Source organism: Callithrix jacchus, chromosome 13 (assembly GCF_049354715.1).
Source record: "Callithrix jacchus isolate 240 chromosome 13, calJac240_pri, whole genome shotgun sequence".
NCBI lineage: Eukaryota > Metazoa > Chordata > Mammalia > Primates > Cebidae > Callithrix > Callithrix jacchus.
The window spans coordinates 16215462-16232211 of NC_133514.1; the positions used below are offsets into that span (position 1 = coordinate 16215462).

General features: G+C 43.2%; 1 protein-coding gene across 7 annotated transcripts in view; it reads right to left on the bottom strand.

Annotated features, from left to right (window-relative positions):
• The window catches only part of DOCK5 (dedicator of cytokinesis 5), a 219064-nt gene that overhangs the window by 115604 nt on the left and 86710 nt on the right, over window positions 1-16750 (bottom strand). For 6 of the 7 annotated variants that reach the window (XM_078347202.1, XM_078347201.1, XM_008979098.6 and 3 more), the window contains 2 exons: window positions 15508-15604; window positions 3044-3192 (listed from right to left, as the gene is read on the bottom strand). In XM_078347202.1, coding sequence (XP_078203328.1) covers window positions 3044-3192; window positions 15508-15604 — 246 coding nt within the window. Of the gene's footprint in view, window positions 1-3043; window positions 3194-15507; window positions 15605-16750 lie in introns of those variants that run through there. The other variant, XM_035269993.3, reaches the window with a different exon arrangement.

A 16750-nucleotide genomic window follows, 5' to 3' on the forward strand; every position in this document is an offset into this window, starting at 1 on the left:
CATTGATTATAACACCATGAGGTAGGGTGGAGGTAACTGTTATTATTTCCATTTTATGAGTAAAGAAACAGACCAAGTACGTGTGGTCTCACTGTTTATTACATTGCTCTGAAGGACCAATGAATAATCATTTGAGGGTTTGCCTTGATTTCCTTACTTAATTCAAGGTGGTCATAAAGGAGATGAGTGAAGTAAGTCCTGGCTTGTTGCTATCTCATGCCCAGAGCATGGGCTCTGGTGTCATTTAGACCAGGATTTGAACCTTGGCTTGAGTACTTGCCACTGCTATGACCTTGGAGAATTTACTTAATTCTGCAAAACTTTGGTTTCTTCATCGTATATATTCCTTATCCTTCAAGGTAAGGAATTTGTTTTATTTTTTATTTTTTTTAGAGGCAGCCTTAAATTCCTGGGCTCAAGCAATCCCCCTGTCTTAGCCTCCCAAGTAGCTGGGACTATAGGAATACATCGCCATGCTCAGCTAATTAAAAAAAAAATTATAGAGATGGGGGTCTTGCTATGTTGTCCAGGCTAGTCTCAAACTCCTGGCTTCAAGTGAGCCTCCCACCTTGGCCTTTCAAAGTGCTGGGATTATAGGCATAAACCATCGCACCTGGCCCTGTTGTGAGAATTTAATGAGATAATGCATGTAAAGCACCTAAAACAGTATCTAGCATACAGTAAGCTCTCAGTTTAAGCCTAAATGTTAGCTCTTGATATGGTTTGGATCTGTGTCCCCACCCAAATCTCACATTCAATTATAATCCCCAATGCTGGAAGTAGAGCCTGATGGGAGGTGACTGGATCATGGGGGTGGATCCTTTAGAAATGGTTTAACACCGTCCCTTTGGTACTGTTCTCATGATAGAGTTCTCATGAGATCTGGTTATTTAAAATTCTGTAGCCCATCCCACCTCTTTCTCTCTTGCTCCTGCTCTGGCCATGTAAGGCGTGACTGCTTTCCTGATTGTAAGTTCCCTGAGGCCTCCCCAGAGGGATAAGCTGCTATGCTGCCTGTACAGCCTGTAGAACTATCAGCCAGTTAAACCTCTTTTCTTACAAATTACCCCGTCACAGGTATTTCTTCATAGCAGTGTGAGAATGAACTAATATAGCTCTTACTGCAGCAACTGGTAGAAGCAAACACCTGGCTGTGTGCGAAGTTATAGCTGTGCATGTGCTTGGGAACAGTAAGGGCCATATTGTGGGTGCAATCCCTTTCCTCAAGGCTTTTGTGCCCAATGTGTACAAAGAAGTAGAAAAAATTTGCTTAGGCTCAAGAAGTTGAGGACTACGGTGGAAACAGGATACTGCTATCCAAATACTCAGCATGCGTTCCAGGCACCAAACGGCAAGACCGCTCAGCAATAAGCCTGAAATAGGCCAAGTCTTTGGGAAGAAAATAAAAATGCCTCCTTTCCCTCCTCCCTGTTTTACAGTATCTCCATCAACTGATTTGATTTGGCAGGTTCCTTTCCATGGTGGCCAGACCCACAGGCCACCCAGACTCATGAACGACAGCCACGCTGGCTGCTCGGAGACTGGATCAGGAAGACTGACATAGAAGCTCCATTTCCTGAGCTACTTTCAAGAGCTGGAATGGGAAGGCAGGCACATTCTGCCGTTTATGGGGTGTGAACATCCTGTGCCAGAGATCATGGGACTTCCAGGCCAATGTCATGGCAAGACATCAAATGACAGAGGTGTCCTATGCACAGTGGGGAGCTGCCTTATCCCACCTAATTGGCCTTTTATTTATTTATTTGAGACAGAGTCTCACTCTGTCACCAGAATGGAGTGCAGTGGCACAATCTTGGCTCACTGCAACCTCCACCCCCACCCGGGTTCAAGCCATTCCTGTGCCTCAGTTTCCTGAGTAGCTGGGATTACAGGTGTACACCACCACGCCTGGCTAGTTTTTATATTTTTAGAAGAGATGGGGTTTCATCATGCTAGCTAGCTTGGTCTCAAATGTCTGACCTCTGGTGATGTGCCCACCTCAGCCTCCCAAACTGCTGGGATTACAGGCATAAGCAGCCTCACCCAGTCTAAGTGCCCTTTTAATAAGTTCTCTGACACCATACGCCTGGCAGTGCAGCCACTGTTGGTATGGTCTTCTGGGTGGTCAAGCAGTAGGTGAGGAAACTGTTAATTCTTTTTCTTTTTCTTTTTTTTTTTTTGAGACAGAGTCTCACTCTGTTGCCCAGGCTGGGGTGCAATAGTGCAATCTTGGCTCACTGCAACCTCTGCCTCCCAGGCTCAAGTGATACTCCTGCCTCAGCCTCCCAAGTAGCTGGGACCAAAGGCTAGCACCACCACACTTGGCTAATTTTTTGTTTGCATTTTTAGTAGAGATGGGGTTTTACCATACGGGGCAGGCTGGTCTTGAACTCCTAACCTTGTGATCCACCCACCTCGGCCTCCCAAAGTGCTGGGATTACAGGCTTGAGCCACCACACCCGGCCTTAGTTTAGTTTTTGAGTCAGGGTCTCACTCTGTTGCTCAGGCTGGAGTGCGGCAGTGCAATCATAGCTCGCTGAAGTCTTGAACTTCCAGGCTCAAGCGATGCTCCCACCTTAGCCTCCCGAGTAAGTGAGACAACAGGTGTGCGTCACCAGACCCACCTAATTTTCAAATATTTATTGTAGAGATGGGGCCTTGCTATGTGGCCCAGGCTGGGCTCAAGCGATACTCAAGCAAAATTCTCGCAAAGTACTGGGATTACAGGTGTGAGCCACTGTGCCCAGACAGGTTATTTGTTTTCGTTTCTTTATTTGGAGTGGAGCAGCTTCAATCCAAGCCCCATCTTTCCTGGTCATCTGTCACCTCCATGGGATCAGAGATTCAACACAGGGCCTGGCCATGGAGGGAACTGTGACATTTTTTTCAACAAAATTAAATGTCTTCAAAGACAAAATGAGAGCAGTAAGCATTATTCTTTGGCAACTCCAAGATCAAAAGTCTGCTGCAAACAGTGTCATTAGCATGAATGGGCCCCCTGTTTGCCAAGTTTTCAGTGAAAAGACATCCCTGGTTTACTTACCGGTTCCCATGATCAATTTTGGCTGTGACTTTCTTCTTGAGCTCGGCCAGTTCATCCTTAGGGAGCGTCCCAGACAGGATCTGGGACCGCCACTCGATCAGGCTGTACGTCATCTGCTGCAGCTGGCGGAAGAGGGTCAGCTTGTTGTTCTAAGATGAGAAAACAAGATGATAAAAAGATTCTTAAAAAAAGGTGTGAGAGATGATGGGAACATCCTTTGTTTATTTGTTTGTTTTTAAGAGGAATGTCAGACAGATGAGAGGGAACATCTTTTGGCTGATTCTTTTTTTGAGATGGAATCGTGCTCTGTTGCCCAGGCTAGAGTGCAGTGACACGATCTTGGTTCACTGGAACCTCCACCTCCCAGGTTCAAGCCATTCTCCTGCCTCAGCCTCATGAACAGCTGGGACTCCATGTGTGGGTTACCACGCCCAGCTACTTTTTGCATTTTCAATAGAGACAGGGTTTTATCATGTTGGCTGGTTTTGAACTCCTGGCCACAAGTGATCCGACTGCCTTAGCCTCCCGAAGTGCTGGGATTACAGGTGTGAGACATTGTGTCCGGCCTGATTCTTTATAAGGTGTTATTTAATTAATCAATTGTGTCATACAGTCAGCTGCATGAATCCAAGGATTTTAAAAGAATACATTAATAGGGATGGCTTTGTCCCGAGCCTTTTCTACACCCTCCCCCTCTTGCAACTGTGGAAGCTGGTGATCACAGCGTGAACAGTGGGTCATAAATCACAAACATATCAAATCATCCATGTACCCTAAAACTCTAGCCATGCCCCTCTGGGTTTAAAGCCCTCCAGTGAGTTTCACTGTCCTCCAGCCACAGTGGATCATGTGCAATCCTTCCGTATCTTGACTCTTACGCACATTCCCAGCTGCATTTCTTACCAGTCTCCACCCCAACAATCTACGTTCCCTTCCATGCAAAGCCACGTCTATTTCTCTCTGAGGCTCCAGATCCTCCCAATATGTTATTTCCTCTTTCGTTCTCTTCCTCCAAATCTACCCCCACCCCTATCCTTTTCTGACTCGCATTACACCCTCTGCCAACTGGTAATTCTGACTTCTTCAGTCTCAACTTATGTGTGTCTACCTTGAAACTTTAACTTCAGGTTAGCGGTCCCACCTTCAGTGTCCAGAATTTGGTTCCATAATAGCATGGAGAACCCTGGGTTACACTGGCTCATCTGCCTCCCTGCTTAGCTGGTAGGCTCTTATAGGACAGAGAGCTTCATTTGTGTGTCTCTAGCATGTAGCTGGTACAAGTAGGCATTCTAGCAAATATACTAAATGAGTGAATTATGAATAGAGAAATAATTATAATTTCAGAGATAAGGAACACTAGAAAATATAATTTAAAATATTATTTTAAAGTTCCCATTTCCCCAGACAATTGTTAGACCATTCACATATGAAACTGTTAATCTTGCTTTAAATAGTAACTTACTGTGACCAAAGCAAATTACCTTACACCTAACTAATCATCTATTTTTCAATCAATTTAAGAATCAATCACTTTATATCTGAGCCATCACAACCTTCTAAATCACTCTTGCGCAAACTGTGGCCCCAGGCAGCTTTGAATGCAGCCCAACACAACTTCGCAAACGTTCTTAAAACATTATCATACTTTTTTGCAATTTTTGTTTTTCAGCTCATCAGCTGTCATTTGTGTTAGTATATCTCGTGTGTGGCCCAAGACAATTCTTCTTCCAGTGTGGTCCAGGGAAGCCAAATGATTGAACATCCCTGATCTGAATGATTGATTACTTCATTTTATTTATTTATTTTTTTTGGTGAGACAGAGTTTCCCTTTTGTTGCCCAGGCTGGAGTGCAATGGCACGACCTTGGCTCACTGCAACCTTCACCTCCTGGGTTCCAGCGATTCTCGTCTGTCTCCCGAGTAGCTGGGATTAAAGGCATGTGCCACCATGCCTGGCTAATTTAGTATTTTTAGTAGAGATGGGGTTTCTCCATGTTGGCCATGCTGGTCGCAAACTCCCAACCTCAGTTGATCCGCCTGCCTCGGCCTCCCAAAGTGCTGGGAATAGAGGCGTGAGCCAACACACCTGGCCTGTATTAATTTTTTTTTAAGTCACTGAGCATCCACTATGTGCTGATTATAAAGTTCCTGCCCTCAAGGATCTAACATTCTAGACAAGAAAAGAAATAAGTTTATATTATATATATTAATGATAATATAATAATATATATAATAATGAGTATTTTGGATGTATATTATAAAAATATATGTTACATATTAAGTAAATATATACCCTATATGTTATATCATAATATATACACACACGAGATAATTTTTGATGAAAAGTGCAAGAAAAATAAATACGGCAATCTTGTGTATACAGGTAAAGGGTGTTATCTTAGGTAGTGTTCAGAGAAAAGTCTTTTGTGTATCTCTTTTGAGATAAGTTAGTTAAATAAAATCCCACAGAATTCCACTCAATCCACATATAGTATGAATCCATTTCTTTCTTCTTTATAAAGTCATAATATAGTTATATAATGATATACTTTGAAATTACTAGAAAACATTCTTCTTATCTGCTATAAAATTAAGGCACACCGGCTGGGCATGGTGGCTCGTGTCTGTAATCCCAGCACTTTGGGAGCCAGAGGCAAGAAGAACACTTGAGCCTGGGAGTTTGAGACCAGCTTGGGCAGCACAGTGAGATCTTGTTTCTGTAAAACAAACAGCAAAACCCAAAAAACAACAACACACACACACAGAGATGCTGACAGCTGTACAATGTTCTCCAGTGATGTTCTTCTATGACATCCCAAGGACAGAGATGCCTAGACCCAAGGATCGACTAGAAACATGCTGAAAACATCCAAAACACTCCTTAACAAAGAATAAATCAGGAGGGAAGAGTCCTAGGTATAAAGTAGGGGGTAATGAACAAAACAGAGATTAGCAGAGTGTGGTAAAACCCTAACAGTAGTTCAAAGTCCTCTAGCAACACGAAGCAAAGAGATGAAGAATCCATTTCTCTGTGATTACAATATGCTCTCTTAACACCACTGATCTCACAAAACAAAGAAAGTAAAGCATGTTTAAAATTCTAAAACTATCTACATTTACTGCTTTGAGCATTTTCTTAATTGCCTCTTCCTCGTCTGCCAGTCTGTAGTAAAACATAAAAATGAGGCTTTTAAAGATACTATTTTTAATAAGCAAAGGTAAAAACCCTGCTTTTCCCCTTCAAAATCCTATATAAAATGTTTCCATTTATTTTCTTCAAAGTTGGAAAAAGAAGTGAGTAATTAAGCCTATCAGTTTTTGCCTTTCAAAACCGCTAGGCAGAAAGAGTCTCTTTTCTTCTTTCTTACAACGCATTTGTCCATTCTTAGCTATTTAAAATGTTTTCTGATGTTAAGATATCGCTTCTCATAGTATGGTAGAGAAAGGGTTCAAAGGCTCAGCGGATCCTCTGTGTGAGACAGTGCTTTGTTTGGGGCACATGTGCACAAGTTCTTAGTCTCAATTATATTAGACACTATCCATGGCAATTTAATTATTGCCTGTCTATACCAGCCTTGTCTGCCAAGTTCTTCCCCCAAGGAAGGATGAAGACAGCCATTCTTTTCTGATTTGTTATGCCAAGTGAGTTATGAATAGACAAGCTAGAACATACCAAAGGAAGCAATTTCCCCATTTACTTCAAGGAGGTGAACTTTGTTGCCACATTTCTAAGCGCTTTCTAAGATGTTTTGCATAATAGCTGGTCCCTAACGCTTGATGGGTTTTGGAGGAAGCACATAAGGACAAGTGAAGAGAAAACCAAACACTCACCAAAAGAACATGGGCTGGCTAGGCATGGTGGCTCACGCCTATAGTCCCAGTGCTATGGGAGACCAAGACAGGTGGATCACCTGAGGTCAGGAGTTTGAGACCAGCCTGACCATCATGGCAAAACCCTGTCTCTACTAAAAATACAAAAATTAGCTGGGTGTGGTGGTGGGCACCTGTAATCCCAGTTACTCAAGAGGGTGAGGCAGGAGAATTACTAGAACCCGGGAGGCAGAGGTTGCAGTGAGCTGAGATCTCGGCATTGCACTCCAGCATGGGTAACAAGTGCGAAATTCCATCTCAAAAAAATAAAAAAATTTTTAAAAAGAATATGGGCTAAGTTCCTCTGAGGCTCTATTTTCTCTCCAGTTGCCCTCCGTTCTTTCTCTTCTGATCCTACACTGGCCAGGCCCGCCTCCTGCAGAAGCCTTCTAGTTAACTCTCATCTCCACTCACTTCAGCCTTTTCTGCATTATCAGCCATTGGCACACCATCCAAGAATTTCTATGATCCTCTCCACAAAACACAGCACAATCCTAAAACAACAGGGACTCAGAAACAAACTTTGACCTCTCAAATTTAAAATAACACTCTATAATACTCTGCTTTCAATTTGAGTGAAGAAAGACTCCCCAAAATAAATGAATCTAAATTTTTTTGAGATAGCAAAGACATTTCTGCATTTGCTTAGAATTAATTTCTCTCTTTCTACTTGTAGCTACCTGAGGCCTCAAGGCCTCAATTTTTATAGCTTTAGTCCAGATATTTAAAACATTTTTTTTTCCTGAAATGTAGTCTCACTTTGTTGCCCAAGCTGGAGTGCAGTAAAACCACCTCAGCTCACAGCAACTTCTGCCTTCCAGGTTCAAGCGGTTCTCCTGCCTCAGCCTCCCAAGAAGCTGGAATCACAGGCACATGCCACCACACCAGGCTAATTTTTGTATTTTTAGTAGAGACCAAGTTTCACCATGTTGGCCAGGCTGGTCTTGAACTCCTGAGCCCAAGTGATCCTCCCGCCTCAGTCTCATGATGTTTATAACTTTTTTCTTTTTTTTTTTTTAGAATGTCTAGAGATAAACACATTCACAACAAAAAACAGCTTTGCCTTCAATACTGAGCAGAAAGCAGGAGTCATTCCTTGACTATTATAGAAATTTGAGGAGCCATTTAGATCATGGCCCTGCTGCACTGGGTGTCAGAAAACCTGAACTCTATTCTTCATTTTCCCAAGGACTGCAGATCAGAGGCCTGGGTAGAATGGTTCATAACTATAATCTTAGCACTTTGTGAGGCTGCGGTGAGAGGATTGCTCGAGCCCAGGAGTTTGAGACCTGACTGTACTAAAGACTCTGTCTCTACAAAATGGCAAGACTCTGTTTCTACAAAAAATAAAAAATTAGCTGGATGTGGCGATGCATGCCTGTGGTCCCAGCTACTGAGGTGGCTGAGGTGGGAAGACTGCTTGAGCCTGGGAGTTTGAGGCTCCAGTGAACTATGATTGTACCGCTGTTCTCCTGCCTGGGTGGCAGAATGAGACCCTATCTCTGAAAACAAAAAACAGGAAAACAATGCAGACCACAGTCAAAAACCCTTTCTCTGGTCTTCTACCGTTCAGTGTATAAAAGGATTGATATTCACTCTGTTCACCAACCTTTTGTCTGCCATGCAGATTTTATGACTTAGAGAGAAACAGCCTTGGCTGAAAATACGAGTGCTTGGCCTCTAGCTCGAATTGTATCATTAACTTGCTATGTGGCTTTAGGCAAATTATTCCCTTTAGAGTAAACTCATCTGTAAAAAAAAAAAAAAAAAAAAAAAAATAGACTGGCACTAAAATCCATTCATTCCCAGGATAAGCGTCTTTGAGTCTCTGACTGAAACATTAAACTCAATTACTCCTCCCAGCAACTTCCTGATTGACTGCATCTGGCTCAGATCATCTCACTCCTCACTCCTTTGCATACTCGGTTGGAGCTGAAACAAATTTTCCTGGTGCAGAGCTCTTTGCAATCAACATGCCTTTTCCACGTAGCTACAACACCGGGGTCCAGATGGGGTGTTTTGATACTTCTGTGTTCTCGAGCTACACTGACTCCAGGGACCCTGGGAAGAAGAGAATTCCCACTGTTCCAAACAGGCTTCCTATCCATTCTAGCGCCTTTTCTCTGTGTCAGATAAAAGCAAAGTCTGTCTGGGTGAGGTGGCTCATGCCTGTAATCCCAGTACTTTGGGAGGCCAAAGCGGGCGGATTACAAGGTCAGGAGTTCGAGACCAGCCTGGCCAACATAGTGAAACCCCACAGCTAAGCATGGGGGCAGACATCTATAGTCCCAGCTACTCGGGAGGCTGAGGCAAGAGACTCGCTTGAAGCCGGGGGGCAGAGGTTGCAGTGAGCTAAGATTGCACCACTGCAGTATAGCCTGGGCAACAGTGCACGACTCCTTCTCAAAAAAAAAAAAAAAAAAAAAGCACAGTCTGACTAGCAAAGGTCTAATTTTTAAAGAAACCATTCAAGTTAAAGGCCATTTTTGCCTCTGGAAGGAACAGAAATCCTAAAAGCCAGGCAACCAGGTCAGAGAAAATCAAAACCGGAAAAATGTCCAAAGCCCCGCCCACATCTGGGGCCTGTCAGTCAGTCCCATGCCATATCTTGGCTCTCTTGTTAGAGCCACATGGAAGCCGGGCTTGCAACTCTCAGGTAAAATGCCCCGACAAGAGGACAACATTTGCTATGGGAATTTTCTGTCCTTGGTAATAAGCAATGAGATGCTGGTTTCAAACCATGAGACCAGCTTAATTATACTTCAGAACTTATGTTCCGGCAGCCGGTCATAACCACCAGTTCAACGAGATTAGACTTGAGCAGCTTTAAACTGCCTGGATATGTGATGATGAAAGAAAAGGGCCATTCAGTGTGTTCTGCAAGCTACCCCACTCCTACCCTAGTTATAGACACTTTTTCTGCTCCTGAATTTTCCAGAACTATAGACTGGCACAGGGTTCTTTATTGCTGGCAAATTTTAAACAAGGGGAGAGCAGTCCTTTCTACAAACCACATTTTAGCAATTAGATTCACTTGATTGGCCGGACACAGTGGCTCACACCTGTATCTCAGCACTTCAGGAGGCCAAAATAGGTAGATTGCCTGAGGTCAGGAGTTTGAGACCAGCCTGGCCAACGTGGTGAAACCCCTTTTCTAATAAAAGTACCCACCCCTTCTGCCCAAAGCTGCAAGATGGGGAATAACCACAGTAGGTGCCTCAAGGCCAATGTTAATAAATCTTCTAGCGTGATCCAGCTCTTTTCTCACACTTCTCATTATCAATCAGCTCTTTCTAGGAACAGAGTTGTGAGGGCTTAGTCAGGGACTGCCATGTATCGACCATAGTGTGACAGGTACTGGGTTTTATACAGATTATCCCACTAAAGTCTTACAGTAAGTTTGCAAGGCATATAGTACGTAAAATCCCCACTTTAGAGACGACACAAAAACTTTAGGAGATCAAGGGACTTGTCTTAGGCACAGGATCAGCTAGTAGCCTTCTACATCCGAGTTCTTTCTGTTTGGGTTTATTTTCAGGAACTATTACTGGGTTTGTTATTTTTTTCTGAATATAAAAGTACAAACCCAGTAAGGGAGAAGCCAGAACTTAAGAACCAGTCAGCCTGTGTGACTCCAATATCCAAGGTCTTGGCATGTCACCAGGTGGCCTCCTTGTTCACAGTGTTTCCTCCTTTCCTAAACAACCACAAGAAATACACCCAGTGACCAGTTCCAACTGAGGCACAGCCATATAGGGAAAGCCCATCAGAAACTGCCATAACTTTGCAGTTTCTCTGCATTTTAGAATGATCCAGACCTCTTGGACTTGCATTGAAACCAAGCAGGTTCTCTATCTATGGTGAGAAATTTAGCTCCACTGCTGAGTGCTCAAGGCCACTCTACCTAAGACAATTGTTCCAAAGAAAGTGGCCTTGGATAAGGGGCCATACAGAAGGGAGCTTCAGACTCTCAGGCACACAGTCGGGTGACAGGGGAGCTATGCCAAGGCTTCCCAGGGGGAGGGTGTCCAGAATGGCTACTGTTTCCAGCTAAGATAATATCAAAGCACATGCTCCCATTGGCAGAGTCCTTGACGGTTTTGTCAGCAGCACAGATCACAGCCGCTCTCTCTTTCCACATTCTCACAGTTCTATGAGACTAACAAGGCAGGTTTTACATCAACTTTTGCAGAGGAACAACATCCAGCAGGCTTGAGTGTTAAAGTGACTTGCTGAAGACCACAGAGCTGGTTAGGGACGGTGCTGGCTCAGGACACCCAGCTTCCTAATTGCTGCGCCAGTGTCTGCCTCCTAAAGCCCACTTCCTCTCCTGAGCATAAGGGCAACACTCACCGGGGAAGATAATCCAATAGAAAACAATAATAATATACCAAAGGAACAGAGGGACCATGGGGTGAGTCATCTCTTCTATTCTGGATAAGTGGGGTCATTTCAGTTCGGTGTACACAATCCCCTCCTGTTTAAGACATATTTATGATTATTCTACATGGTTACCATATAACTGCTAAAAATAAATCACAGCTAGACAAATATTTTTCCTTTCTAGAATAATCACCAGGGTCTAATCTGGTTAGTGGATGGCATTTTCCCCTCATATGAGACCGTGGATCCACAATGTACATTTCTGGTGAACTCAGACTGAAAAGAAAAGAACAAGGAAATGCATTATAGAAATATGGGATTTCTAACACATCACAGGTGTCTTTTTTTTTTTTTAGAAAGGGTCTTACTCTGTCACCCAGGCTGGAGGACAGTGGTACAATCATGGCTCACTGCAGCTCCGACCTCTGGAGCTCAAGTGATCCTCCCATCTCAGCCTTTTGAGTAGCTGAGATTACAGGTGTGTGCCACCGTGCCTGGATAATTTTTGAATTTTTTTAGAGATAGGGCTTGCTATGTCACCCAGGCTGGTCTCAAACTTCTGGACTGAAATATTCTCCCAGGCTTAATCTCCCAAAGGGATGCGATTACAGGTATGAGTCACTATGCTGGCCACAGGTGTCTTTAAAGACATCAAACAGAGTGCCTGGTGTTGTAATCTACAGGGGAAAATGCAAGAGCAAAATAATACAAGCATTGATACATACTAGTAAAATCTATATTTGTCTTTACATGGACTAAAGGAACTTACAGAATCAGAAGGCAGAAATATCGACAACGTGTATGGCGGGTGAAAGGAGATGGGACATGAAAACTAGAGAATTTGCATACTTTTTACTTGTTTCCTAGTGAAACATAATATTGAGGTTTGCTACTCTGATACAGAAATTTTTCAGTAAGAAGTTCAGAAATTCTGCCTGAAGTGAACTGTCAATGGTTTAGCAAGGGACAGGAAAAAGAAAGAGAAAGCCACAATTAATACTAGCCACAATTATTTTTCCACTAACCTTAATAACAAATCTTAGTGGATGGATGATTCCCTACTAGATGAGCATGTATCAAAAGCAGAAGCAGGTTTCTTAGTCCTATCAACTGATTGTGAATTCCTATAATGAATGTCTTTTAGTCAATCAACAGCAGCTATAAGACACTTTAAAGTATTCACAAATGCCAAAATAATTGTTATTAGATATCTAAATTAAAACAAGAAATGTGCTGCCCTTGAAAAGAAGATGGCATATATATATATATATATATATATATATATATATGATTGTGTTTTAGGTTTTGGGGTACATGTGAAGAACATACAGGATTGTTGCATAGGTACATATATGGCAATGTGGTTTGCTGCCTTCCTCCCCATCACCTATATTTGGCTTTTTTTTCCTTAACCAAATTCTGCTACACAATATGAAACTCTCCCACCTAGGAAATGCTCAGCAAGACCTTATCATCTTTAACTACTAAGAGATTTTGGCAGCCAAAATACAAGAGTCCTAATTCTTCATCCCCATTCAGTTCTTTTATTATTTTTTGAGATGGAGTTCTACTCTTGTCCCCCAGGCTGGATTATAACAACATGATCTCAGCTCACTGCAACCTCTGCCTCCTGAGTTCAAGTGATTCTCCTGCCCCAGACTCCCAAGTAGGGATTACAGGCATAAGCCACCACACCCAGCTAAATTTTGTATTTTTAGTAGAGACAGGGTTTCACCATGTTGGACAGGCTGATCTCGAACTCCTGACTTCAAGTGATCTGCCTTCCTTGGCCTCCCAAAGTGCTTGGGCTACAGGCATGAGCCACTGAGCCCGGCCCCCATTCACTTCTTTTTCAGTTCTATTCAGTGGTTCACCTGGCACAATTACTTGTGGATGTGTAGAGGACATAGATCATAAAGTGGGCACACCAGTTGTGTTTTAGCAAGGAAAAAAAAGGTGGCCTCACTCATACTCCCCACTCTCATAAATCTTTTTTTTTTTAAAAACTCTCCTTTCCCAATACCGATTATCTAATGCATTTCAACACTCATCAATTTCCAGAAAGAACATATTAAGGAACCAACCCACGTACATGCAATTCCTCATCCATCAACCTTGTTACATCCACCAAACCAACCAATCAATAAACCAGAACCAGAGAGTACTCTCAATGTAAGTGCAAGATGATCAATGAAGACCACAGGGCTGACAGTAGCGTTTCCATCCTCCTTGTGATTTAGGAACTTAACATGCTTTCTCTCTTCAACTAATCGTAAATAGATCAAAAGATCACCTTTATTATGAGGCAGTGTGCCCTACGGGTCAGATGATGGGTTCAGCAGTAAGTGTCTCTATGGTCCAGAGGGAAATTTTATAGATTGGTGTGTTTAGAAGATATAATACGAAGAAGAAAGTATCGAAACAAGGTCTTGAAGGATGAGCAAGTAGAGAAATTTCATGTGCTTTTTCACCAAAGGGGATGGTGATTCCTAATGCTGTGACTAACCAAGGGAAACAAAAGCCCTGAATGAAAATGAAATATCTTCCATGAACTCTTAGAAGTTATGCTAAAATGAGCCTTTGATTATTGTCTTCAGTACTTAGGGTCTAGAGTAAGGTGTTCTCAGTGACTTAAGATTGGCTTTTCAGAGTTAAAATGAATCAACACATGACTGAACAAAAATTTAGATAAACAAAGTCACATTAAAAAAAAGAGGAGGGTTCCCAGGCTATCAAGTCTGGTCTACAACCTCTCTGAACTCATGCACACATCTAACGAGAGAAAATATATTTGTCATAGGAATTCCTGGTGAGCCACAAAAGACTGGAGCCCACTAACAGAGGCAAGACACCAGTGATGGTTAATTACAAAGGCTCCAGGCAAAGAGGCCACTTCAGAATAAACAGTCTTTGTGGGTAGGGCGCAATGGCTCATGCCTATAATCCCAACACTTTGGGAGGCCAAGGCGGGTGTAGCACTTGAGGTCAGGAGTTTGAGACCAGACTGGCCAACTTGGTGAAACCCGGTTTCTATTAAAAACACACAGAAAAATTAGCTGGGCATGGGGGCTTACGCTTGTAATCCCAACACTTTGGGAGGCCAAGACAGGTGGATCACTTGAGGTCAGAAGTTCAAGACCAGCCTGGCCAATGGACCACCAAGACCAGATGGTGAAACCTCATCTCCACTAAAAAAATTAAATAAATAAAAAAATTAATTGGATGTGGTGGCACACGCCTGTAATCCTAGCTACTAGGGAGGCTGAAGCAGAACTGATTGAACTTGGGAGGTGGAGGTTGCAGTGAGCCAAGATTATGCCACTGCACTCCAGCCTGGGCAACAGAGGGAGACTCTGTCTCAAAAAATAAACAAACAAACAAACAAACAAACAAAACCTTTGTGGATTCCAACATTAAGAAGAGAGCTTCCTATGCTGGAGATGAGGCAGGCTTGCTGCCAATAAACTTTGAACATCCTTGTCTCTTGCACCACAGCTGTTCTCAGTTTGATCCTGTTAAATGCTAGATTTAATTGGTCCTGATTCCTGTGTATAACTTGTGCTTATTGTTTATCATGGAGAGGATGCGCTGGCTCCTCATAATTTCCCTGTGAACTGACACACTGTATTAGCATTCTGAGGTCAAATAGCGTTGGGAGAAAGAATACTGTGAGTCTGCCCAAAAAAGGCAATTCTCAGACCACAGCTTAACACTATTCAAGTTTCTGAGTCTGTAAGGTACCTGAGACAAAGAATGTCATCCTCACGTGGCCGAGCCCTGAAATACTGACAAATTTCAATCTAGTGGCATACATGAAGAAGCTAAGACCATGACTCAGGTTCCTTATAACAAATAGATAATAATAATTGCACCTACGTTATAGGAATGTTGTGAGGATTCATAGTTTCTGGCACTTAGGAAAGACTACATGTGTTTGCAGTGATGATTATCATTAGTACTTTCATAATCAGCATGTTTGTCACTTGAGAATCAAGACTGCTAGAATGATTATGCCCACTTACTCCACTACCCCCTATCAATGACCCAGCTCCGGGGAAATGAGAATCTCCTGCTTATCAGCCTTTGTGTGGTCCAGGGAAGATGCATCCCACTCCATGGAGTCAGCCAATAGGGGGCCAATACCCTGCAAAGGACCTACAGGCTGAGGATCCAGAGTGACCCTGGGGCGCCAAGCTACAAGGGGAAACTCACCACGTAGAGCTTTCGCCAGATGACAGCCCATTCTCGCAGAGTGGAAGTGAGCTCCTGCACCAGGGGGAGCTCACCAGGAATCACAGTTTCATGCTGCCTACAAATAACCAAACAAGGGTCACGTTACTCCAGGTTGATTGACACTGCTTTACTTGATAGGGATCAGACTCCTTAACACTCAAGGATGAGAAGAAAGCTATTGGGGCATGGGGTCAGGAGATGTGTGGGGGACTTTATCACATCCAAGCATCTGGGCGAGGAGAAGAACAAGACAGCACAGCCCTCAAAATAGGCTCAGTTCCTGCAACTGAATCCCAACCTCGACCTCCCCAATTTGGATTTCTCCAGGAGGCTCAATTACTGAGCCAGGCTGGCTTCAGCGATTCTCAGATGGACGCAAAACTTGCAGCATTTTAGCTGGTTCCACCAAACAGCTGTTTCATTTGGGAGGCTGCGTGGAGAGGTGTGTGTGGCACAAGTGTCCTGGGGCTGTGACTCTACCCTGGATCTGCTTAGGGCAGGGGCCAGGGTGGAGGTTGGGTATGCAGAGGCAGCACTCCTTTCTGGAATAGTCCCATGTTTTATTCTCATCTGCAGTTTCACAACATAGAAAATGTACACTTAACAAAATCCTCGCTTATTCACAGAAGACTCACATAAAGGTAGGTACTACGTATATTCACATAAATCCTCTCTGGCATTTTTATGATTAGCAAAAAGAAAAAGGGAGAAAGCAAGAGCAAGCAAACAAATGGGAATTGGCGATAGGGCTGCCAGACTTAATGAGGAGAAATACAGGAGGCCCAGTTAAGTTTGAATTTCTGGTAAAGTAAGAACATTTCTTTAGAATTAGTGTAACTTATGACATATCTGGGAAATGCTTACCATGAAAAATTACTATTTAAATTGCAAATGTAACAAGCATGCTGTACAACCCTAATGGGTGTGAATGTGCCTCCCCACCTGCATTTCCAGTAACATAGCGGGTGACAGCGGTGGGTATCCATGGCCTACTGGAAAAGAGGACTTCCCCAGCAGGGCAGGAGACCTGGTTTTTGCTCTTGGTTTTGCCACCAAAGAGCTGTATGGCTTTGAGGACATCTTGACCACTTGTCTATGAAATGATAGTGCTGCCATTTCTTGTTCCCTGTGCTGTGTCTGGGAGTCTGGAGCGACGAAGACCTCTGTGCTCGTAGGTGGGTCCTTCCTCCTTTTTTTAATGTTTTGGGATTCTTTGGGACTT